General features: G+C 39.8%; 1 protein-coding gene across 13 annotated transcripts in view; it reads right to left on the reverse strand.

The window, feature by feature from the left end:
* Positions 1 to 26674, reverse strand: part of FAM13A (family with sequence similarity 13 member A) — a 384547-nt gene that overhangs the window by 12197 nt on the left and 345676 nt on the right. For all 13 annotated transcript variants that reach the window (XM_024928670.4, XM_063603571.1, XM_063603572.1 and 10 more), the window contains 7 exons: positions 20189 to 20336; positions 11857 to 12070; positions 11205 to 11343; positions 10372 to 10453; positions 9052 to 9272; positions 8353 to 8436; positions 449 to 544 (listed from right to left, as the gene is read on the reverse strand). In XM_024928670.4, coding sequence (XP_024784438.2) covers positions 449 to 544; positions 8353 to 8436; positions 9052 to 9272; positions 10372 to 10453; positions 11205 to 11343; positions 11857 to 12070; positions 20189 to 20336 — 984 coding nt within the window. The remainder of the gene's footprint in view (positions 1 to 448; positions 545 to 8352; positions 8437 to 9051; positions 9273 to 10371; positions 10454 to 11204; positions 11344 to 11856; positions 12071 to 20188; positions 20337 to 26674) is intronic.

Here is a 26674-nt window from a genome sequence, read left to right on the forward strand (position 1 = left end):
TTTCTCAGAGGATTTTCTCCCTGGACACAATTCCCAAGGGAGTTATCCCTCTCTTGGATGGGAGGGACTATGAGCAGAGGGCCTTGGGATCAGAACGGCACTCTTTGGAGTGAAGAGGCCTGGAGAAAGTGCAGCCCTACCCACTTGGTGCTCCATCTCTGACCCAGTATATCCAATGGATGTACATGCCTTTTGGGCAAAGCATGTCCTCCAAAAGGGAAAAATAAATTCTATCAGCTTCAGATTTGCCCATTTTTAACAAATGTAGCCTCAGGGCTCTTTGATAAAGTCTTCATTCCTCAAGCTTGTGGGCCATGGATAGTAATGGCTGATTCAGCAATTAAAGCCTATTCTTTAATGAGAAAGCAGGTTAGGGCCCTATTCATATATCCAGGGCCCATTCAAGCGGAAAGGTGTTGTACCAGCCACGGGAAGGTATTCTACTCACAATGATGGGTATGGTGTTAGCTCGGGAGAGGATCTGTTTGACCAGTCGGTACCTGTCGTATAGTGGCTTCATCACCTGCCGTTCGTTCTTTGTTACCTGAAAAGCAAGAATGAGAGCTATGAGAAGCCTGCTGCTGGGAGTCACGACCAGCTGTCTAAGCATGCTCTGGGCCTTTGTAATTCTAGAGAAACTCCAGATGATGCAACTTAAGTCTTACTACCCTCACAGAATTTATTTAAACTGATAATATTATTTATTCAATAAATATTCAGATTACCTAGTTCAGCTGCAGATCAGTGGAAGTCACTCCACTGGTAGTACTGCTTTTTCTAAATCCAAACTAGGATCATTCTTAGGTTCCTGCTTCCTGCTTAAAACTCCTCAAGGTTCAGAGTTCCCAGATGACTATTTTCTGAGCCCAGGGAAAGTGAAAGCATATATCTGCTATAAGACGTATCATGTAGGCCGGGCATGGTGGATCATGCTTGTAATCCCAGCACTTTGGGAGGCTGAGGTGGGCAGATCACCTGAGGTGAGGAGTTCGAGACCAGCCTGGCCAACATGGTGAAACCCCGTCTCTACTAAAAAATACAAAAAAAAAAAAAAAAAAATTAGCTGAGTGTGGTGGTGGGTGCCTGTAGTCCCAGCTATGCAGGAGGCTGAGGTGGAGAATCGCTTGAACACAGGAGGCGGAGGGTGCAGTGAGCTGAGATCACACAACTGCACTCCAGCCTGGGTGACAGAGAAAGACTCTGTCTCAAAAAAAAAAAAAAAAAAAAAAAAAGTATCATGTAGTTCATTTACTTGTCTTTCTCCTCTATGAAATTATGTTTCTAAGAACAAGATTCTGGCAAACAGTGGGTATTCAAGGAACATGTGATGAAAAATACATGAACTGATTCATCTGTGTATCCCTAAAATCTGGCACAGGGCTAAAAAATGTTTAAAGGACTGATTCTCCAGGCAGTGGGGAGGAATCATACTCAACTCCCTGGTATAGTATTGGAAGCTCCTCATACTCTATCTGCTGTTTCTCCTCCCCATCATACTTCAAGCTTCAGAAATAAAGTAGGTTGTCTCAACCCTCTTGTCTAATTCCCTCTACCCTGCCATGGCTTCCTCTTTGCTCTTTTGTTTGGCAAATTCCAGATGAAGAGCCACTTCTCTGTGCAGCCTTCTTCCAACATCCCCCATTCTGGGAGACTCACCCATTCTCTCCTTTGTAAAATCACCACCCTGCCCCGTGCATACCCTGTAATTTCATAAATGCTTTCACACTCTACTGTAGCGATATGTTGACACATGTTTCTCCTTGAGACTGTAGCCCCTTGAGAGCAGGAGTTTATATTTTTGTATCCCTAGTAACTATTTCAGTGCCTGACATCATGGAAATATTCCATAAATATCAGTCAAATGAGTGAATAAATATTTGAAACATAAATAGGCGTGCCTGATTCACAGATGCAGTCCCATTGGTTACTTAAATGGGGAATGAGATGAAGTATCTTTGTTTCAAGTTAGCTGTTTGTCTCCTGCATTCTCTTACTATTTCACATATAATAAGGCAAGAGTTTTAGAGGTAAGGAAGGCAAGTAGCGTTAGCTTTGACCATTTCTTTTACGGGTTTTTTGAGCCTTCAACTTCAAAGATGACTCTGGATTATGAAGAAATGGATGATCCTTTGTTGCCTTTTGTATTTGTCTTTCTCAAAGTGATCAACAGCAAGTGTGCTTTGGATAAACTTGACAAGTTAGAATAAGATCAAGAAGAATAACACCCTTATATTACTTGCACTTCTGTTATCAGATAACTAATGGGCAATTGGTATTTTCCTGCTTCTACTATGTACTATACCATGAGAAGTTTTATAATTTTATAAACAATGACTGTCAAAACTAGAAGGGACCCAAATTATTTTACAGAAAAAGACTAAGGATCAAACCACAGATGTCACCCGCTACACACCTACCACAGAGCTGAAATGAAAAGACTGTGTCTAGTGCTGGCAAGGATGTTGAACATCTGGAACTCTCCTTCACTGCTGGTAAGAGTGAAACACTTTGGAAAACTATTTGGCAGTACCTACTAAAGCTGAACTTATGATCTATCAATTCCACTCTTAAGTATATACCAAAGGTGGCCTTAAGTTCATCAAAAGACATATGTAAGAATGCTCATAGCAGCACTATAATCCCAAACTGGAAATAGTCCCAAACCAGAAATTGCCCATATGCCCATCAGTGGTAGAATAAAGTATGTTCCCTAAATTGAATACTACACAGCAACGAGAATAAGTGAATCACAGCTATATGCATCATGGATTAACCTCATAATAATAAAGCTGAGTAAATTACGCCAGACACAAAACATACTGTCAGATTCCACTTACATAAAGGTCAAAAATAAGAAAAATCCACAGAGTTAGATGATAGTGGTTTTCCTCTGTGGAACCTTGAGTCACGGTACTGACGAAGGGAACATGAGCAAGGCTTCTGGAGGATCGGCAACGTTTTGTTTTTTGATATGGGTGCTGGTTACCTGGGTGTGTGTACTTTGTGAAATTTCATCAAGACATATGTTTATAATTTGGGCTCTTTTCTGCATTTATGTTATACAGGGTAAGCATCCCAAATCTGAAAATCCAAAATCTGAAAATTTTGAGTACTGACGTGATGCCAAAAGGAAACGTTCATTGGAACATTTTGAATTTCAGATTTTGGGATTTGGGATGCTCAATCAGTATAATGCAAATATTCCAAAATCTGAAAAAATCCAAAATCTGAAACACTTCTGGTCCCAAGCATTTCGTATAAGGGATACTCAACCTGTACTTCAACAAAAGTGCAACAATAGCCACAAATAAGTTTGAGAAACAGAAATTAAATGACTTGTACAATGTCACATGTAAAATGACAGAATTTAGGACTGAGACACATGTAATAATCTTTTAAACACAAGATATAGAATATGTTGCAGATGAGATTAAAGTGCATCCTAATGTCAGCACGTGACACATGGTGAAATATAATGTGCAAGATAAACAATAGACGGTTGAGTAACCAAAGACATACTAAAAATAGAAATAGGAACCAGCCAGCATCCCCACTGTGAACTAGCATCCATTACTAGTTATTTGGCAGAAACATCTTTGGACTGCAACAGAAGACCAAAGTAAAACCAACCAGTTATGACAAATTTGACAGAAACCAATCTCCTTCCTTACTCTTTGTTCAAAAACGAAGTTTTCTACTTGGAGTAGATGAGGAAGATCACTAGCTTAATTCTTTGGCTCATGACATTGATATTTAGATTTTCTACAAATTGCTCATGTTTTCAATTAGTGACCCCCAGGAACTAATCACCTGTGGGTGATCTGACAAAATCCAGTGTTTTTGACTATGGAGAGTTAAAACTCATGATTCCACAAAACCATTGTCATTTAACAGAAGCACCAAAAATATCAAAGATCTTTAAGTCTGAGGTAAGAGAAAGGTAAGAATAACGACCTGATTTTTATCATAATCATTTTCATAATATATATTTGAAGCCAAAGGCTCAGTGATACTAAAAGTTAATGCAACTTTTACCCATCATAATAATGATCAGTGCTCAGTTTGTGAGTGGGGTCAAAATTTAATCCATAGTTATATGAACAAAGCAGGACCTTCGCTGAACTGTCAAAAAAGAGCTATTAAATCTAACCACAGGAAAACCGTTTGAGTTGACATCTCTTATTCTTGACTCATCAGCTGCTCAGGGATTCTGCTGCCCACTAAGAATAGAGCTCTGAATGAGCTACACTGATCTTCTCTCAGCCTCAGTTTCCTGAATGGTAAATTGCAGAATTCAAATTAGAAAATCTTTATGCTTCCTAATTGCTTGGAAATGACTTTAGGCCAGGCATGTAGTACATTATCTCTTCAAAATACTTTCACTCCTCTAGCTTCAAAACTTTATTTAAAGTGATAGTGCTGAATGGTCTTCCAATATGTGGAACTAGGGTTATCATTAAGATGTATTTTTGCACATAAGTCAAACAACATAAATATCCAGATGTGAAGATCTAAGGGGAGAAAGCAGCACTTCCACTCCGTCTTTCCTTATGATTCAAATAAATTGTCATTTACTGGTCTTTTACTACCCTATTTGGTTGTCCCGTAAATTTCGGATATTTCAAAACACAAAGGGAACACTAGCCAATAATTATCCACATTTAATTAATGGCAAGTCTTGAACAGAAATCAAAAAGGCCTGATTAGGCAGCTGCATTTGTCTGCCTTTATCTTTTGTGACGGTTTTGGTCTTAGCTTCAAATAAAACTCTTCCCTACTGAAACATCAGTTTAGTTGCTGTTACCTGACAAAACCACAAAGGTGAAAGGTAAAATGAACATATTCACTTTAAAGATAAATTAGAACTATGAAATATTAAGAGCTAGAAAAGCCTTATGTTTTAGATGATAAAATTAAGCACCAGAGAGGGTAATGATTTGCTCAAGCCCACAGAGATGGGTCCAGATCCCAGGTTTATGAACTTCCAGTTGTTTTCTTTCACAAATAAGAAGTAGGATCTTTAACCGTGATGATTTTTGGATCTGGGATGCTCAATCAATAGCGCATCAATACAGCATCATCAATATAGTGCAGTCAATATAGCATAGAGATGTAGCATTATTCTCTAATAGGGTTTCGCCAAGTTGTCTTCATAATATAAAGAATTCTGCCTTCCAAGCTGAGAGTTTGCCTATATTGAATTTACAAAAATCTGTGCTTATGAACAGTGTCATAGAAACACAACTTTGTGAGAAATTATGTCATAGACAAACTATGCGGCCTCAAACTCTTAGTAAAACAAGAAGTGGTTTGAGTTTGTGTGTGAGGGGTATACCTCTGAATCATCAAACTGCTAGAAGGAGAAGACAAAATGGGATGGATTCTTATAACTGTTGCATTCTTGGCCTATTAATTTGAAAAATGGCAACTCTGTCTTCATTATCAGGTTATCATAATAGACTGTAAAAAGATCAGAAAATCCAAAACAGCAGCTAACCGAAGGAGAATATTTATAAATGGCTCCAGAATTTGCATTTAAATTTGAACATGGCTGTATTTAGGGTCCTCAAGGTTTAAAAACATAAGATTAAAATACTCCATTGAGGAAGATCAGATGGAGTATGCTTCTGGTTCTGATCAGGTAACCCATTCTCTCCCCTCTATGGTCATTATCAAATAGTGGGATACACACACAGTAATACAGTGACATGTAGTTATTTACTGCACTTCTGTGACATGGTCTTTTGATGAGAAGATTCTTAAACATTGAAGAGGACGCACTTTAATAATAATAGGGAATTATATGCCTGTGTATAAATGAGTGTTTTTGTGTTTATATATGTGTAACTCTGCAGAGTGCCCTCAGAGTGCCCTGAGAAAGCAAACAGCTTTGCTAAAAATGTACAGAAGCGGCTGATTACAGTTTTGGCCTAAGATTTTAGTAGTTAGTGCCCTTTTAAATCAGTATCTGTAGACTCAGAAAAAAATCCATTGGGTTTTGAGCACCTGCTTTTCTAAACAATTGGGGTTTGGAACAATAGTTTAACTCTGGAAGTACATGTATTTTTCTTCTAAGAAGAGTGTTGTCTGCATGGCATTTACAGTCCAGGGTCCATGGTAACACCACAAATCTAAGAATTAAAAGTTGACTCTTTGATTTTTTTTCAGACTGGCCAGATATCAAATGAACTCTGCTTTTCCTGAGGAGGTTGGAGCATCATGTTCCAAATAGAGAGAGGCAGAGAGTTTGGCCCTGGACCAGAAATTAATGACACTCAAATTTCCTAGAGCATTTGTTCCCCACCCTATGAGATGCTAGAATCCGGACCCACCTGAAAGAGTGATGAAAGGGAATAATAAGGCAGGGCCAAGAATAATAGTTCATATTCTTAATGGTAAGAGGGCTATGAAATGCACATTCTTTCACCTGATTTAATCATTTAATCAGAAGGAGGCCACAGAAAGTAGAACATGTAATTGTAACAGAGGTGAAAACTATCATTTACTGTGCAGACCCAGTAAAAGCCACCCCACCCCACTTCCTCAGTGACAGACATCCTACAGGTAAGTATATACAGATAAACGTCTGTGTGTGTGTGTGTGTCTGTAACATCATTTAATCTCCTTGGCAATCTATAACAGATATCTATTATATAGACAAAGCACCAAGGCTCTGAGAGGTTACCTAAGCAGCCCAAAGTCATAGAGCTAATCTCAGTGGGGCTGAGTTTTGAATCTGGGTCTGCCAATTCTACGTGTCTGACCCAGTCCAGGCTGAATGAGGGAATCTGTTCCCAACTCAGAGCAACAAATACTACAACACACAAAATACTCAATTGGCAGCAAGGTGAAGTCTATCTAGAACACAGCTGTGAGCTCTTAAGGGCCTTGGGCATGGAAGTCCTTAAAGGTGTCTATCAATGTCATAACCCAAATCCACAGAAGTAAAAGAGGAAATGTTCAAGAGGGAAAACACACCTTCTCCATGAGGCCTACCAGATGGCTACACAGAGCAGGGTTCTAAGCCTATTGTGGAGAAGGAGTGTCTCTCTGATAAAAGAAGTTCACTTCTGCCTCTACACATTTTGAATATTCCAGTGGAGAAGGAGAAAGTTTCACAGTGTATTTGAGCTCTAGAGCATTTACTATTTGGTTCAATGCCTTCAAAAAAAAATCCCAAACAAAGCTTGGCTGAAACATGAACATTATCCCAGAGTGTCAGTATTTTTCCACTGCAGGGACAGGCCAGCAGAAGAATCATCAGTGCCAGCATTTTTTTTTTTTATATTTAAACCTGATAAATTCAGAATTAAAATGCCACCAAGGAGACACTCTACAGATAGTTATTGGGCCTGTGTCATGTGTCAGGTCTTGTGCTAGACACTGAGGACTGGGGTCACCACTAGGTGAACAAAGCCCAGAATCCCTGACCTCCCACACCTTAGAGTCTAGTGAATTATTCTGGAACCTTCTTTATTTAAAAGAGCATACTTTAGATGAAAAGACTATCATATAGTCATGGCCAAGACTGAAAAACAGATCTATACTTTTTGGCTATATAAAAATAATCAGTGAACCTAAACTTCATGCTTCCTGATACCTGCTTTTAAAAATTTGTTTTGTTAGGTCTCTGACAACATTATGAACAAAAGGTTATTAACAGTGACTGACAAGAAGGGTGTCTGATGAAAAGTTCTTCAAGGAAGAGAGCAGAAGCCTATCATGCTACCGTTTCCCCCACAGCTAACAACAAACATTCAAGCAATGCTTGCTGAACAGCAAGCCACCTCAAATGCTTCCCGTTGTTATGAAAAGGCAAAGCCATATTTTGGATTCCTCACACTTCTGGTTCCGAATGGCAGCTGGAACTTCTTTACAGACAAACACTAGTTGCACTGCATTGCAGAGAGATTGAATTCTAAGGCAGATCATTCTAGTTTAACACCTTTCATTTTATGGATGAGGAAGCCTACAGTGACAGCTTATTGGGGGAGACCTAGGGACAGGGAAGTCTCCAAACTCCAGGGGTCTTTATGCCCTATACTCTGCCCCTCCGACCCCTGGCCCCTCCACCATTCCTTCCTTTAAAGCGGTACATTAATGACTAAATTTTAGTTGCAAACAAATTTTTCATTGGAACCCAAGTAAGTTCCACATCTACTAGATAGAACTTTCTTATTGGTTAAGCCTTCAGAAAGCTTAGTTATGGTGTAAATATATAGTAACCTCCTTTATCCTAAAAGTAAAGCAAGCAAACATTAGGGAACCCCATTTGTAAAATACTACACATAGAAAATCCATTTCTAAAGCCAGATAATTGACCCCAATCAGAAAATTTACTACATCACATACCGGCCGTCCATGAATGCTTTCATAATATAACAGAGCTTTCTGCAGAGCCACTTTCTCATTAGCAATCTGGTCTTTGGTCATATCCTGTATAAACACAGGGATAGAGAATTGAAAGAGAGGAAAATGTTTGTGAATATTCCAACTTCTTTACTTAAATTACTAAAGCAAGGCTAAAAAGAACCCTCATATAACAGCTCTCCCTAGCTCTATCCAAAGTTCATTTAGAAATGGGTTACTCCTGAGCTCTTGGGAGAAATGTGGCCAGCACAGCAGAATCATCATCAGCCACCTGGATCTCCCTCATGGCAGCAAAGGTAAGGTGAACACTGAGGTAAGCAGGGCTGTGAGGCACATGGGGCTTAGCTTAATGGCCCAAGCAATGACGACGGTTATATGTTACATGGTCCCAAAGGTTTGTCTCTAATCCTTCTACCTCAGAGTCACAAAACCAGCTATTAACCTAAACAAGTTCATTCTGTAATCTATACAATAGAGTTTTGTTTTCAATCTGTAGTCAAAAACCAAAGCACCCACAGTTAACGCACTCTGCAGCTGTTTCATCAGCTTCCCTAGACACGTAACAGCCTGGAAGGCTTAACAAGGCATCATCTTCCCACTGGGATTCACGTGGCATGCCCTGTGTCTCTACCACATTGACTGCAATGGCTTAGGGCTTAGCACTTCACAGAATGATCGCACCTTAATGTCCTCAGGGCGGCTGCTTTCCGCTCGCTTCTCCTGGAGCTTCCTCTGAATAGATTCCAATGTGGCTTCAACACTGGGCTTTATTGCTTTATCCACCAGCTCTTGCTTCTTCTCATCTTCTTTCTCAAGTTGGGAACCAAAACTCTTGGGGAGTGTGTTGCTTCGCTGCCGCATCCTGGGAGTTAGGTCCTCTTCAGATATCTTTAGTTTTGATTCTAGTTGAGAAGATTTGGGGGTAAAGATACATGAGATTTATTTATTTATTTATTTTGAGACGGAGTCTCGCTCTGTCGCCCAGGTTGGAGTGCAGTGGCACGATCTCAGCTCACTGCAAGCTCCGCCTCCTGGGTTCACGCCATTCTCCTGCCTCAGTCTCCCGAGTAGCTGGGACTACAGGCGCCCACCACCACGCCCGGCTAATTTTTTTGGTATTTTTAGTAGAGACGGGGTTTCACCATGTTAGCCAGGATGGTCTCGATCTCCTGACCTCATGATCCGCCTGCCTTGGCCTCCCAAAGTGCTGGGATTACAGGCGTGAGCCACTGTGCCCGGCCTGATATATGAGATTTGATGTCTGCCCAACACAAATTGTTTTTCTGTAGTATCAATAACTTAGTCTTTTTTCAGAGAGTATCTAGTTACAGTATCAGTAGAAATCCCTGAATTATTATGTAAAACCTGAGAGAATGGTAACATTTTCTTTGATTACATGGAATGTTTCCCTAACACTAATTGCTGAGAAAGCTTTAGCCGCATCAGCCTGTATGATGCTCTCAGAATGTGGCATCCTTGCTCCTTCAGTGGTTAAAGGTATTTAGTGATCTAATGCCCAGCCACTGGCCAACCTTTTCTGTATGACTTACATACCTTATTCTGAAATTAGGTTCACTTTGTATTCTATTTAGTTGTTTACATGACTGTGTCTCTGAAAAGATGGGAATCTCTTTGAGGGATGGAGGCCATACCCTTTGCAGATTCATCTCTGTGTCTACTTGTTTGCTTCTACCACCACAGCAAATGGAGACTTGGATTAAACAGGTGTTGAGAGATGCTGACTTGAAACCATCATCCTTCTATTAGTGATCCAGGGAAATGAAGAAATGCTGCAGAATTCGCCTCTTAGCTGATCGGGTTGCCCTATGACTGAGACCATGTGAAGACCTGGGGAAGTGGTCACTCTGAATAGCTGAGAGTGCTGGGAAGCATCTTTAAGGACCGGGGAATGCCTTAGCAGTGGCACTCAGTGGGAGAGGAGGTGAGAGATTCTGCACCTGGCTTGTTGTACAGAAGCCACAGCTCCAGAATTTTACCCACCTTTAAGTTGTCTCCGGAATTTGGCAAGGTCATTTGTCCATTTCAGAACCTCTGGATTGGCTGCTTTGTCACTGTGGGAAGGCTGAGAAAAGGAAGTCTAGAGTAAATGCTTTGGAACTGGAGCAGGGAAAGTAAGAAGTGTTTGATGATCATTTTTGTTTTAAATAGGAAGGAAAAGTTGAGCCCCATCAGAATAAGAAATTAAACACGACCAATCAGAGCAAATGTCACAAATGTAATTCCATTATCCTTCTTTATATTTGGTTATTGTGATGCTTTCAAAAAATTCCTCAGAGGCAAAATGCATCTTTATGATCAGTGACTTCTGTGAGGTCCATGACCCCCTTGCCATTATTTGTAGGGTTCAACCTGTAAGACGAACAGTGTAGAAAACAGAGGGGTATATGATGTTTTGCTCAGCAACCGTCACAAAAATGCCTTTTTGCCACTCTTGTGGTACAGAGCTGACAGCAGAACGAGCTCAGTGCTAACAAGATTTCAGAAGATATGAAATCTTCTAAAATGAAAGAAATTTTAGTCAAACAAAGGATTTCATTCAACAATTTCTCCAGTTCCTGCTTACTGATTAATTTATAAAATGTAGACTTAAGCTTTCATTTTTTTTTTTTTTGTAAGAATACACTTGTGCAAGGAAAATGCTGATACATAATGACTGGGGTTTATCAGGGTGTACTATCCAGGGTTTACTGCCTTTTTGTTGTAAGATTCCCTAGAAGCCTCCCTTAACCTTTCGTCGTTTCTTTGAGTTGTTGAAACGCTGCCATGTCCAGGGAGAGGATGAGGCGAAAAGAACAGTGTGAGGGGACACTTACTCTGTACTTCTTCTCTTCTTCGAATCTATCTTCAAACTTCCGGATCTTCTTTTTAAGGCTCTGAATCCTTCGTGTGAGCTGGGCAGGTGTCAGGTCCTCTTGCTCATCATCATAGGACCCCAGAGAGGAGCTTCGCCGCCTGTGAAGAGTACGACTTGGGTCAGTTTCCCCAGGAGCAGTCACTGCTTGCCTAGAGGGGCCCTGGGGAAGTGGGACACCATGTGGCATGCGGTGGTGGGGTGGGGGCAGCGCGGAGACAAAACAGCCTCTCTCCTCTTGAATAAAAGACACTTGAGTGATCCATTGGAGCTCGGTATGTCCCACCTATTAAGTACATCTAGGCTTTCTAGCTCACATTTATAATTAGCAAAGTAGGACTGAACATCAACCTTTCCTGTGGGCCTAAAAGAGCTGAATTGGAGAGCGCTTTGGAAAGGAGATGCTAAGAAAATTCGATATGTGATGTTGCAGTTGGGCCACAGCTCAAATGGGAAACTACAACATGGCCTGTGTCCTAGGATGGAGAATTTCAAATATGTTGCTCCACAGGCTCACGACTTAATTAAAAAAAATATTCACTATCAGTGCCATTCCTCTTTTCTGATGTTGTGGGGATGATGCATTTGTCTATCAGCAACACAGAGAAACATACCTCATGAAAGAATGGGAGTTTGGTGGGGAAGGAGGCACTTCTGTGTCATCCAGGTATTGCCTGCTCTGCCCGTAAGCGTAGAACCGAGGAGAGAGCATGGGGTCGCTGTCTTCGTCCAGCAGCTGACGGATCAGGCGCCCAGCCTGCGGCGAGAGGTGGGCTTCATCAGAGTCACTGTTCTCCCGCTGCCAGGAGGAGAAAGCAGGGATAGGCTCTGGAAGATAACGGCAGTAAGAGGTCAGGACTGTTCCTGAAAGAGGTCAGGGTTGTTCTTTAAAACACAAGTGTTTCCCAGGCTTCCCAGATGCTTTAGGAAGCTGCCCATTGAATCGTTTCTCATTTTACAGCTAAGGTCCAGACTAAGGACACCGCGCCCCAACTGAAATCACCAATATGTCTGACAGCCATCATCTGTCTACCTCTCGTTTCCATTCTCACTGGCTTTCCAAAGAGAATTTGCTAGGCTACCCTGAGGAGCAGCCTTGAAGGGGGGAAGCCCAGTCAATTAGTGATAAAAACTCTTCCACGTGATGGCATCAATGAAAAGAAAATGTGCATGCCTGTAATCCCAGCACTTTGGGAAGCCAAGGCGGACGGATCACCTGAGGTCAGGAGTTTGAGACCGGCCTGGCCAACATGGTGAAACCCCATCTCTACTAAAAATACAAAATGTAGCTGGGCGTGGTGGCGGATGCCTGTAATCCCAGCTACTGGGGAGGCTGAGGCACGAGAATCGCTTGAACCCAGGAGGTGGAGTTTGCAGTGAGCAGAGATTGCGCCACTGCACTCCAGCCTGGGCGACAGAGTGAGACTTTGTCTCAAAAAACAAACAAGCAAACAAAAAAAAAAACAAAGAAAAGAAAATGTGTTGGTGGGGGAGATATTTGGTATCACGGCTGTACATCCTTCACTAAACAACCGAGGAGTCAAGCTAAGGAAGCACATCAATCTTGAGAGAGCCTATGTATTTAGGAGTTTATAACTTCCCTTGAGGTCATCCAGTAAGCTGTTTTGTGTGCTTCTGCTTAAGTGTGTTGGGATTAGCACATTTAAGATGCATGCTTTGCGCTTGAAACTTCAGAAGCTGCTCAAGACTCCAGTTAGAGTGAGATGCATACATAAATTAGCCAACAGAAGAAAAACAAACACCTTACAAAGGACAAATCTGTACAAATCAGTTTAGATAATCTGTTAAAAAAAATAACACGCTCAGCACAAAGTCTTGATCCGTCATTTAGGGAGAGAAGAGGGCAACTGTCTACTTCTATTTACTGCAAGACTTACCTCAACAGACTCCTTTCCTCATTAAACAAAATCCTATCTAAAAGATTTAAAAAATAGATGTCGATGATATAAGGTATTTCATTTGTAATGTTTGCATTATAGAATGAGTTATGCTTGAAATTTACTTGTGGATTACTGTGATTTACACAACGGTAGAATTTGGCTATGATCTTAAACTCTGGGATTCCTAGACTTTGAATCATGGAACAGTTGCTCCTCTACCTATCATACTATAAAATGTGCAAAACTATCTTAAATAAGTGCTTATTCAGGCTTCTATTTAAAAATATATAATCCTAGAATGTTACAGCTGGGTGTGACTTCATACCTCAACTAATTTTGTGATTTCTCAATCCTGGCCGCACATTAAAGTCACACAGGGAAATATAAATGGCTACCAGCACGCAGGCTCCTCATACTATCCAAGTCAACAATATTTAGGTGAGGGTCCAGATATGTGCGCCTCACACACACAAGTTTAAAAGCTGTCCAGGTGATGCTCATGTGCAGCCAGGTTTGAGAACGATTGATCCAACCCAGCAGGTGACAGATAAGGAAACTGAAACCCCAAGAGGTGGGTCTAGAAGCTAAGTCTCCTGACTTCCAGATCAGTGCTTCAACTTAGAATGTGCCAAGTGCTTCCATAAGAGCGGCAACTTTCTGAGATTTTAGTAGACCCCATATAATAGGGAGGATAAGCACATTAATTAAAAAAATTAACTTTATATGGAATGAAGTCCACAGGTTCTCGAAATTTAAAGAGAACTAGGTTATCTGGAAATGCAGATAAAAATACAAATATCTTAAGAAATGAAAGCAGTGTTAAAGACAGATTCTTATCTATTGAGGCTCAAAAAGTGGCAGAGGACATGCTGGTAGATGTGCCTGGCTAAAGCTGGACACGAACAGGAGGTGTTTCATCATTTGTACTAACACTATCGGTCTGCTCCTCCTAAGTGGTAGGACTTGGGCACAAGCAGCTCAAAACGCCAACATAAAAGAATAAAAAATGGACTGAGAGGCGAAGTAAGGAGGGGGGACTGGAAAGCAACCACTAGAAAAAATAAAACATGTCAGCTGCAGAAAATGGAACTATTAAACTGACCAGCTTGCATCTTCTGTCATGATATTTCATAAGACACCAGTAATTTTCTGCAAGGACTTTCCCCAGGAGAGGGAAAGGGTTAAGATGGCTTGAACAGTAATGCAGCAGGCAATAAGCTCACCGCAGAGTGGCAAAGCAGCAAAGCAACTGGGGGCAGGGCACGAAGCTTTCCTGGGGACAGAGGGCTTTGGCAAAGCAAAGTCTGATGTTGATATTGGCGTATGAGTGTGCTGGTTAGTTTGACATTTCTATTCATAAAATCTTAGTTTAAAAGGTGTTACCTTACATCCTGAAGCCCTTTAATGTGTTAGAATCTAGCAGAATATCTCCTTAAAAATGTTATAACTCATCTTTAAGTTTTCAACTAGGTGGTCTCTGTGTATACAAATTTTTACTTATAAGAGTGTGTGATAAGATAAACTGATCTTGAATTCACTATAAAATGCTAATCATGGAACTGAATAATCATTATTTGATGCTTTGTGGCTAATGGCAGGGCCATCCATCAGTTTTCTTCTTTGTTAACACAGCTTTATTTTGTGGCTTTATTCTTGATCAGTTGCTTTACTGACAAGGAGATCAAATGTGTCCTTTTCCTAGCGTCTCCCATGGTATACAGGAAATACACAGCTGCAGTAATTCTAGCTTATCAGTGACATTTTCTCCTAAAGCATATAGTTAGGGTGAATGAATTCACTTATTTTAAAATGAGAAATGTAAAACTATATGAGTTTCAACTCTAATAAAAAGGTATGCATGTAGAACGGAAGTGAAAGGTTTCTCATCTATGCAACACAAAATGCTTACCTGATTCGCTCCTTTTTCTCTCTTTTCTGTTATTCGATAGTCTTATAATTTAAGGCTTCTATTCAAAAGAGTTATAAAATGACATGTAATACACAGTTCAGTATAACTAAGGGATCAATAAAACTGTTCCCCATTTTAGTTTGAAATGATCTAAAAGCACAAGGCTCATGTTTTGATAGTTGGCACTCAACTAGAACAATAACAAAGTACTAAATAAGGTAGTGTGGTAGATAACAGGTACAATTTCGCTGCCTGCCTAGAGAGCCGGTTTTGAGGATGTATTCACCGACCATTCCCTGACCATTCCCAATTGCTACTTTGGGAAATATTTTATATTTTAACTAGCAATTCTAGAGCAAGGAGAGAGATAGGAATGTTGCAAGAAAATTATTTAAAGGGAAAAACAGGAGGGATGTGAGGCTTCACACTGGACTGTCTTGCTAAACCACCACATAAAATAAATGCATTTTCATATCTAGACCAAAGTTCCTTGTGTACAGTTAGTTTTGCTTTTAGTCATGTGTCTTGTCACAGTGAACTCTGGACATAAGTATGACATGCCTCTCTATTAAAAATTAATCCACCCAGGTCAGTTGACATTGCAGCAGGTCGGAAATAACAGAGATAAAAGCTGCATGCTTGCTACTGAAGTAATAAAAAAAGACTAGGCCCTGGGGGAGTTCCAGTTCAGACACTATAGTACACACGGATATAACGGAAATTTTCTGTAGAAAGAGGGAACATATCTCTGAGTAACGCTAACATGGTCACTGGGACAAGCTACTCTCTGCTTAGCTGGCTGGATCCACTTACTATACAAAAGAAAACCGGGTACTGGGATGATTGATTTCTCAGAAATCTGCACAGAATTAAGGGGGCCGATGTTTTCCACATTCCCATTCCAACTATATTATTTAGAGCCATTACTCCTTGGCAAGATGTAACCATTTTTCTGCTCAGCTGAGCTAGGAGGTACTTGGACATCCCAGACATAAAAAGATGTAAGCTTCATGGTGGAGGCTCTTTACTGGAAGAATTTTATAAAATTTTCTTTAGTGTTCCAAAATTTAACTTTAGAACAATGTTAGTCCTATGAAATTGTTCAATTAGTCTTGTTAACCAACAGAGTTAGAAAGAACCAGAGTAGTCAGCTTTATCAATCACAAATGTAATCCTTACATTTATCTGCTCTGTCCCTGTTTGCAAAGTTAATAAGCAAGCCCTTCATAGCTCCATTTAAATCATTAATAAATGTGTGGAACAGGGTAGGGCTGAGGACTTTTTAACTAATGAGAATACCCCCATTTGAGCTGACTTTGATCCATTTATCTACACATTTAAGAACAGCTGCTTAATCAGTTACTAATTCACTACCCTATCTGTCTTCTCTCCCACTTCTCTGACAGTCGGGCTATCATTAAGGCCCCGTCAAAGGCCCAGGAGAAGTCTTTTCAAATGCACCATTTCCCCAACCTAAAGTCTAGTATTAATAATATCAAAGAAAGAAAGGAGGTTGGTGTGACATGGTTAATCCTTAATAAATCTGTAGAGGACCTAGTAATAGCAATTCCTCTTGTGTTCAGAGCCACCCATGGCCATTCAGTAAACTGCGCTCTGGTTTCAAAGAAGGCAAACTTAGGCTGATTTTTCCTGAAACTATACTTGGAAATATTTATGGAAGATAAAACTGACACACATAGTGCCTACTATGAGCCCATACTGTGCTGTGCACTTAGCATGTTTTAGCTCATTTAATCCTTGCAATAAACTTATTAAGTACATACTACTGTATCTACTATTCATTATTACCTACTGTTACCATCCTATTTAAAGACGGGAAAATTAAGGTGAAAACCAGGGCAGGTTTACTAACTTGTCGCAAAGCTGATAAGCAGCAGAGCCAGGATTTGAACCCAGGGAATCTGGCTTGTAACCACTTTGATCTGTTGCCCACAAGGATATAAAACTGACATTGTTTAGAAAGAGGCATCAGGTGCAAATGAGGAGACTTTGTTACTTTGAATCATCATTTTGCTTCTTTTGGCCTCAGTATTCTCATCTGTATAATAGGAAGGTTCAAGTGGAAGATCTTTTAAGATCTCTTGTTTTTCTATGATACTTTTAGAGAATTTCCTTTCCAAAGTTATTTTCAACAAGCAGTAAGTGATGAGTTAGATATATGAAGTATCTTATGCCCTTTTAAAAATACCACCCATCTCCATTTTTTGAAATGGGGTATTGTTATGCTGCCCAGGCTGGTTTTGAACTCCTGGGCTGAAGTGATCCTCCGGCTTCAGCCGGAGTCCCTTAAGTAGTAGGGACTACAGGCACATACCACCATGCCCGGCTTAAAATGCCCCTTTAAATTTAATTTCATCAGGACATACTGAATAGAGTAGCTGACTGCTTAAACCCCAGTGCTTACACAAGGAGTATCCTCAAATCAACATAATTGACTGCTTGGGAACATTCTAATTATGCAACTCTGAAGAGCTTTAAATAACACAGAATAGTACATTAAATCTGTATATTCATTTAACTCTGGTGATTGGAAATCCTAGTAATAATAGTCATGTGGCTAAATCAAATAATAAAACAGCTATGTATATTTAAAAAGGATAAAGTATGCTTAGTATTTGCCAATAAGCATGACCAGACTCGGATCCTACATTCACTTTGCGAGAGTTCCATTCCACATGTCCTACGGAATTTATTTATTAGTTTCATTTCCCTTTTTGTTTACTTGATACTGAGCCCCAGAAGCCAATGAACATCATTTTCGTGTGGAGGGGCAGTACTTAGTGAATAGCCTGCTGGTGCTCACCTCTGCAGTAAGTATTGCTTCACCTGACATTCTGTGATTCCACATTAATGTGAGAGTAGGAGCTATGGTATGGGGATGGGAAGGAGCAACCAAACCAAAAAAGAGGGGATGGTGCCTTGAAGACTGGTGATGGGGGCTTGTAGGTGGATACTGGTTCAGGAGGTTTTTGGTAATTATGACTTTCGTTTACATATTTTGTTGCACTGGCTTCACATTCACAAATTCGTGCAAAGTTCATTCCTTACTGGAAAGACACAATTTTCTTATTTTAGCTATAAAAAAAGGTGATATTTTAGTGATCAGACTTATTGCTCTCGTTTTATGCAAAAATTCCTTACTTTCATTATACTTATAGCTATATTAGTGCTATAATGTAACTTGGAAAGTTACAATAAGTACATAAGCTTAAAAAAAAAAGGTCACTGAAAGCAGTAATCAAATGATCAGAATGGCCTTGATGTGAATTCATGTAGATTTTAAAGATATGTACATTCAATGACAAACGCAGTAATTGGCAAAACAAAAACAAAAAGTTAAAGTTATTTCAAAAACTACTTGGAATACACAATCCACTTTCCCAAGCCTATTGAAATGCAACATATTTTTTTCCAATAACTTTAAAAAAAAAATCCATCTAGATTTCTAAAATGAAATGCTGGTTCCTTCAATTATTATCTGAAGGAAAATTCTTTATGTTAATAAAATAGTTTTAAGGAAACTATAAGCTGGCTTTCAGTCACTCTGAAGAGTATTCTCGGCTTTATATTAGCATTATTTAAGTGGCTGAGAGAGACGATAAATTTATGACTAACCAAGATAAAAATAACAAACTGAGTTCATTTCAGGAGAAAGAAAAAATGTGGCTAATTTGAATTCTAACCAAAAATCCTAGTTTTTATCTAGAGCTTTAGGGTAGACCATATCACTAAGACACAAATATAACATTTATTTTTTGGTTACTGTATTTTTCTTTCATTTGGGTAACAGTGACTACTATGGGACTTTTTTGGGGGGAGGTGGGGGCACAGGTTGTTTTTAATGTATGAATTAAAAACTAACATGATTATTTCACAGTACTCAAAAATGAAAGAACAGAAAGGTACTCAGGAATATATAACTGAAATTACAAATTAAACAACCCTGCGTTTTGCTGCTCAGTGAATACATTTTGAGCTGAAAATATCTGACAAAATCTGAAACCCACTGCCTAATTATATAAAAATAACTAGAACAGGTTTCTTAGATTTCAAGGACAGAACTAGAATAAAAAACAGTTTGTTTTCACTAAAGCCCTGGATGCCAGAAATGGGGTTTACTCTTTTTCACCTGGTGGTCTTTTCAGCTCTCCTCTTGATCCTTCATCTAAGGTCATTAAGATAACTTCTTGGTTAAGAAAGAGAGGAAAGCGGGTAGGGAGAGAAGACAAGGAGATCCACGTGCTGAAACGGGACTGATTTTTCACAGCTAAGACCTCCTGGTAAGTCATTGTGTTAAGTCATCCTGCTGTATTGGAATCAGGTGCACAATTTTTCCCTCCTTGCAGCCGTCACGCACATACTGTATAGAGGTAGACTGGCATTTATTTTGGATCCACATTGGTATGTGTTTGGATGCAGACACATGGATAACGAAAGAATAAGCAGCTTGATAAATCCTCCCTGAAACACAATTTTGACAAGGCTACTCTCTTCTTCCTCGCAAGTACGTTTCTAATGTTTTCACCAAAAGTCTCTAGGAAAAAAAACCAATCTAAAGCACTCACTGTATTACAAGCTTTCAGTAAGATGCATGTATTCAGTGTTCTTTTTGATAAGCAAATCCCTTAAATTTGTTAACCTGAAAAAAAAATCTATCCATAAAAACAAACATAGAAACAAAGCAAACCAAAACGGGAAGGAGATTTCATGAAAGAGGCAGGCGACTGGCATGCAGCAGTGGGAGGGTCGTGCCACAGAAGGTAGAAATCCTAAAAGCACACCGGTTCCCTATTACTCTGCTTGGTACTATGAGGGGGAAAAGACATACACATATCAGCACTCCTGGTGAGTCACAAAGAAAAAAAAAAGGCCTGCAAGGTGACACTATGATAAAGGGCAAGCATGTTTTCTTTCTTAGATTGCAACTGCCCTCAGCAACATTTACCCTGAGGTATTCCTATGACAGGTCAAGGATTTTCGGTCATTTGGAAATGCAGTTACTTCTGCATGCATAGCTCTTTCACCCACACTCTCACATAGTTACATGCCTCTCATTTGTGCTTATTTATGTATGCTTTAATGATAGCAAATCATCCAAGTATCAGACAACCCTACCTTCCCAGTTCTTTTCATCACACAATGCAGTCAGGTCCAACTGGGGCACTTCGGAGACAAAGCTCTCCTCCTGGTCACCGGCATCTTGATTTCTCTGCTGTTTGGTGTCAGATAGGCTGGGATGCTCCTGGATCTTCATTGTGGGGCTCTGCAATAACAGCACAACGTCCCCAAATATCTACTGCTCGCCAAAACCCAAAGACGTCTGCAGCAATTCCACTCCTTCAGGATAAAACCTTCCAAGTCACAGCTGCTAATGCATCCAGCACAGAAATAAAAATCATGGCTTGATGCCCCCCGGATCCTAGCTGGCCACTTGCATGCAGAAAGCAACTGTCCATCTGTGCTCCTTTAACTTTCCCCAGGCTGCTCTTCCCGATAACTGCAGGCAGCTGACAGTCTTGGTGATTACTGATTGGGGCCAGGAATGAGGGAAAGGAGTTTGGTGTTTTCTTAAAGGAGTATGGCTCTCATGACTGTAAACAACAACAATGAAAACCGGGCTACTGCTGTTGCTAAGGCTGTAGTAGCAACATGGTGTCTTTCGCAGGTGGACTTCTTTGCCCCTTAGGTAAACAGTCCTGCAAGCCAGGAATAGAGGCTGTGTACGTGAAAGCTCCCCTGCCGGCCCTGGCTGCTTAGATCAATTAAGCGGGGCTAGCTGCACATTCCCAGATTTCCTGTGGTTGTTTTCTCACTGAGTATTGGGAGAACAGACTATTTATGGAGGAGCTCTGGGTATTAAAGCATTGTTGCGCAAATTCAAACAGCACAGGGGACTGGCGTCTCATCTCAGCTAGCAGTAAAGAATACGGACTCTGGAAATGAGCCAAAATTACACAGGGAGCAATTTTTTTTTTTTAGTAAAAAGTCAAGAGCTGGCAAGTCAGTGATGCATAATTCATGTCTTACAAATACGCAACTGTCACTTGTTTTCCTACTATTCATCTACTCTGAATATTAAATACTTGGCTACACTTGGTTTTGCTTATTGGTGGCACCCACACCAGGCTAGGACATCTGAGGGATGGAGAGATCCTCCCCAAAAGGCTGATATTCAAATTAATAATTTTATGTTTAAACAAACTGCACTCGAATTAATTTTTTTTTAAACCTTGCTCTCTGGGTAATTTGTAAATTCAACCATTGTCACTCTTCCCTGTCTCACACAATTATAAACAAAAGTGTTTATGAAACAGTTTGCTCACAAATGTATTCCTTAAGTAGCACAGATGGGTACACAAGATTTTCTTTAGGAGTAACTAGAAATGTATTTTGGCAAATATAAGAACATCTGGAAATCATAAGTGATTTCATTAATGTATGAGAAACGTTTCTATGCTGAAAGCACTACTTAAGACTTGCAGCTACTTTTAATAGCTACCCAACCCACTTTGAAATCATCAGGGAATAGCCAGGGCTTTTTACTATTATATTTCCATGAAATGATGCATGGAGACATATTTTCTTCACATTTGGGATAAAATGAAATACCATCAATCGGGTCCTGATGAGCTACTAAAGTCTTATAGGAATGCCAAGTATATCTGGAGATTTAAGATAGTTTAAAAATGCAGTTTGTTTACTGGGGAAAAAGCCAGATTAGGCATTTATGTCACAAAAAGTATTTTTCCCTTAAGCTAAAGCCTAAGTGGACCAGGATTAAATGCCCAAATCTAGTTCTCAGCTTTTTAAGTTACAAAGCCACTCAGTTACCAATCATGAGTGTGCCTGGGTTGCGGGGGAGGGGTCGTGGGCGGGGGGAAGCAAAAGAGAGTAAGAATATGCATACAGCAAATAAGCATTTTCTCAAAAAGATTTATAATGCTTATTACCTTTACAGACATCAAAAAATACTAGAAATATGATTTCATTTTTAAAGTATGGTATTTCCTTCACGAGGAACATACATCAAGTCATTTAAGCCCTCATGCTATGGAAAGGACAAGGGTTTTGCTTACAGGCAGACCTGGGTTTGAAGCGTGGCTCTGACATTTACTAGACTGGTGCCCTGGCTGAGTTGCTTCCCTTCTCTGAGCCTCCATTACCTAACATTTAAAATGGCATAAGTGATACCAATTTTGCAAAGTTCTTTTGAAGATCTGTCAGAAGGTATGAAGGGCCTTCAGCATGGTGTCTGGGGGCAGGAGAGACACAAATGAAAGCCATCATTCTTTCTCTACTACTATTTGACACCGTATGAAGACAAATGAATAAAACACTGGCACACCTCAAAATTGCTAGAGAGGGGAATAGGAGACAAGGCAAATACAATTGCAATTTGAGGGGAAGCATACTACAACAAAGGATGGAAGACAATGTTAAATGCATTATGAAAAAATATTTGTAATCCCAGCACTTTGGGAGGCCGAGGCGGGCGGATCACGAGGTCAGGAGATCGAGACCATCCTGGCTAACACGGTGAAACCCCGTCTCTACTAAAAATACAAAAAATTAGCCGGGCGTGGTAGCGGGCGCCTGTAGTCCCAGCTACTCGGGAGGCTGAGGCAGGAGAATGGCGTGAACCCGGGAGGCGGAGCTTGCAGTGAGCCGAGATCGCGCCACTGCACTCCAGCCTGGGCGACAGAGCGAGACTCCGTCTCAAAAAAAAAAAAAAAAAAAAAAAAAAAAAAAAAAAAATATTAGTGAAAAGAGCCACTAGTGTATCTGTCATGAATCAGCAACAGAAATTTTGATTTGGGGGCAGATAGGTGTGGGCTGGAGGGGTGAGGGAGGACGGCACATCACACAGAAGGAAGGAGGAATAACAAGTGCAAATGCAGGCATGAGAGTGTGGCTGGGCCACAGCAAGAGAAGAGTTTCACGGTGACCAGCCCTTAGGACAGGAAGGGGGAACGGGACACGACAAGGGTGTCAGCTAAGTAGATGCTGGACTGTGAAAGGCCTCATATGCCGGGCTAAGTATTATATACTTATATATTCAATAAATATTATGGCATAATAGGGCTGCCTATTATGTCTTTAGAGATACAAAGACAAAACTTATTAATTCAAAAGAAATGATTTTTCAGTACCTACTATTTGCTAGATTTTTTTTTCACACACTGGGGAAACTATGGTGGACAAAATAAAATCTCTGTCATAATAAGTCTTACAGAGAAGACAGTTAATCAACAAAAACCTGTTAGGGCTCTGGAGAAAAATAAAGGGGTATAAAAAGTAAAAGAAAAATAAAGTAAGAGGGATGTGGGTGGTAGCAGTTGAGGCCTCTGTTTTATATTGAGTGGTCAGGGACAGTCTCTGTGATAAAGTGACAGGAAGTGAGAAAGTGGGCCATTTGTGAAAAGAGCATTCCAGGAAGAAAGAAGACAAGTGCAAAGGCCCTGAGGCATGGTCAGTTTTTCTATGTTTCAGGAATAGTACAGAGGTCAGTGTTTCTGGAATCCAGCAAAGGACAGCCAGAGCCACCATAAACAGAGGATGAGGATGTGTCATATATAATGAGGCATTCGGTCATTCACATCATAGACCTGTGTCAACTTACATGAGCTTCCATACTTCCTGGCTGATTTGTGGCACAGCAATGGAGAGATCCCTCCTACACAAACCTACACCAGCTGGCACAGTCCTGGACACACTAAGCACAGCACACCCTAACTGCATGTGGAGATGCACGTATAGGCTGGCCCTGTCCTGCTGTGCTCCCATCAATCCCTGGGGTTGCTTTCTTACTTGCACAAGTCCCAGCTTTTGGCCCTGCTGGTCTATGATGTGACAGGGTTGCCTTGCCTAGGGCTGCAGACTGCTGATGGTTTTTTGTGCATGTGGGTGCCAGGGAGGCTGTCCTATGTCCTATGGCCCATGGTGAAGTTCTTTAGGCTCCATAAACACTAGCATAAAAACTGCTGTGCCTTCAAATGTTAGCCTAGTCTGGGTGAAGCACCTTGCCCAGTTGCTCCATCCTCTCTAACAGGGCTCTTCATATAGTAGTGCAAATATTATCTGTTTCTCCTACTAGATCATTAAGGTTAAAATGTCAAAAGCATTCTCAAATATAAAAATATTTTTGGTTTCAACTTTTGTTGTTTACATGTCTAATATCTTCTGTTAAATCACAAAGTAAATTAATTTCACAATTTTCAACTCCAAGATCCTTGTACTGTGATGTCATACACTAAACACTGTCAAAAATGCTGCACTATATGAAAACACACCAAATATCTGTGTATTGAAACAAATTTAGTGTTTGGCTCTTAGGTGAGACAACAGAGTATGGCATATTAGGATGGGTTTTAGAGGCAGAGACTCATGTTTAGATACTAGCTTTACTAGCTGCAAGACTTTCAGTGAGTAAATTTCTTTGAACTTCAGCTTTTTTGTTTTTCCTCGAATACAGGAACAAGACTTTGTAAGGTTTGTAAAGATTAAAATGAAAAACGTGTATAAAACAGCCTATAGGAACTATAAACAATGCTACTTCCATTTATACCCTACCTCCCTTTCCCATTCGTTCATTCATTCATTCATTCATACATTTGGCAAGCGTTCATTGAATACATATATGTCCTTGGCACTGGAATTTAGTAGTAAGCAAGATAAGGGATTTGGTGCAGGAGAGAGACACTGAACATACAAGTGCCAAGTATCACGTGTGTTATAAAAGAAACGTAGGATGCTAGGGGGCAAATATGAAGAGAGCTCATCTCTCCTGGGGCCTCAGGTAACATTTCACATTCAGGTCAAGGAGCCATTAATTATGAAGCTATCGGTCTAATCTTTGCCAAGACTTGTCCCTGTCCAGCTGGACCTACCTTTTTCTATCCCCAGACTTTATTTGATCCTGCTCTTTCTCTGGCTTCAAATAGTTGGTGAATTTTTGTTTTATTCCTTCCATTGCCCTGCACAGGATATAGTTAAGTGGCCTAATAGTTTATCAGAGCCAGGAATGACAATATCAGAAAGTATGCTGTATAATGCAGTTTGCACAGGAAGAAACTACAATATTAACCGAAGAACTACAGAGAACCATAAACATTTTTTGTTTGGCCTGACAATAAAGGAAAGTGGAAATAAATTTTCAAAATCCATGTGAACTCCAAAGCTTCATTAGGCTTTGGCTATTGGATTGATTTGGAAGCGAATTTGAAGTAAATAGAGCTTGTTAATTTTTCTGGTTATAATATTAAACAAAGTCCTAAAGCTTCCATGAAAACAGTAAAGTCAAAATAACAGTCATCCATTCCATAAATACTTTTCAGAAATTCACTTTTTCAGGGCAAATAAAAGCCTGCACTTAATATCTTGTGATAACTAATATTAATTCTCAGTCTTGATTGAAAAGTCTTGTCTCCTCTCCTTCTTTCTCTCTTCTCTTTTCCTTTTTTTTGAAGCAGGATAAGAAACATGGAACTAGTCTTTTTTTTTTAAATTATGAATGTCTTGTTTGTTATCAAAGGTATGCTTCTAAGCTCTCTTAAGCAGTAGGCTTAGAAAGCATAAAGAATGTAAAAATATTTTGAAAGAACTTAACACTTCACTGACCTTGTAATTCTGACATAAAATGATCTCTCCCAGATAATGTAATTCCCTCACATGCAGTTAATAATTCTTACTTGTTTTGACTTCTCAACAGAGATTCATTGTAAGGTTTTAGTTTTAATATTCTGGGTTTTATAGAGAAGTATAAAATATTTTCATCATAGAAAATAGGGATTAAATTGAAGCATAAAGTATAAACTCCCTTGGAAACAGAACTCTGAAAATCTGTAATTTCAGGGATATCTTTTAGAATCTAGAAATTGCTAGTTTTAAGGATGACCTCTCTTCTGGATACTTGTAGTTTGTTAAAAGAGTTAATAATACACAGAAGAACAAAGACTCTAGATTTTGCATGCCCAGGGAGCAGTGTGCTAGGCTCTTCCTTATGTTATCTCATTTCACGTTGCCCAGATAGGATATTTTATTAAAATGTCAGCCTTTCTGAACCTTCCTGAAGAAATTGTAATTTAATTTTGGACATTTCAAAGTGACTCTTGACTTTTTTTCTCATTGCCAGTGTGTCACTAAACAAATTTTAATCCAAACCACATAAGGAACTCTCATGAAATAGAAATGGGTAACTATTATTGACCAATGCCCATCTGAGATCTCAGGAGAATCTCTTTTTGGACAATATTAGTTGCATAATTAAAATAAATTAAAAAGATATGAAACAAAGGGATAAGCCCATGTTCACTTTCCACACATACCTTCAAACAAAACACATTAAAGGCTGCAAGCTGATTATTTAAAAACTGGGGTCACAGTTGTAACTTCATTTGCCTTTGAGCAGCAGATCTAAGAGAAGCCTCTCTCTGCCTGTCTCTAAAGAGCATTTCTGAGGCTGAAAACAAATGTTCCTCATTCTAACGGGAATAGTAGTCCTCCCAAAAAAAATCACCTTTCCCCAAGAGCTGTTGTTTGCTATGTTATCTTATGTGAATCTGAGAGTTTACAAGGAGAATTTTAAATGAAAATATCAATAAA

Source organism: Pan paniscus, chromosome 3 (assembly GCF_029289425.2).
Source record: "Pan paniscus chromosome 3, NHGRI_mPanPan1-v2.0_pri, whole genome shotgun sequence".
In the NCBI taxonomy this organism is placed as follows: Eukaryota; Metazoa; Chordata; class Mammalia; order Primates; family Hominidae; genus Pan; species Pan paniscus.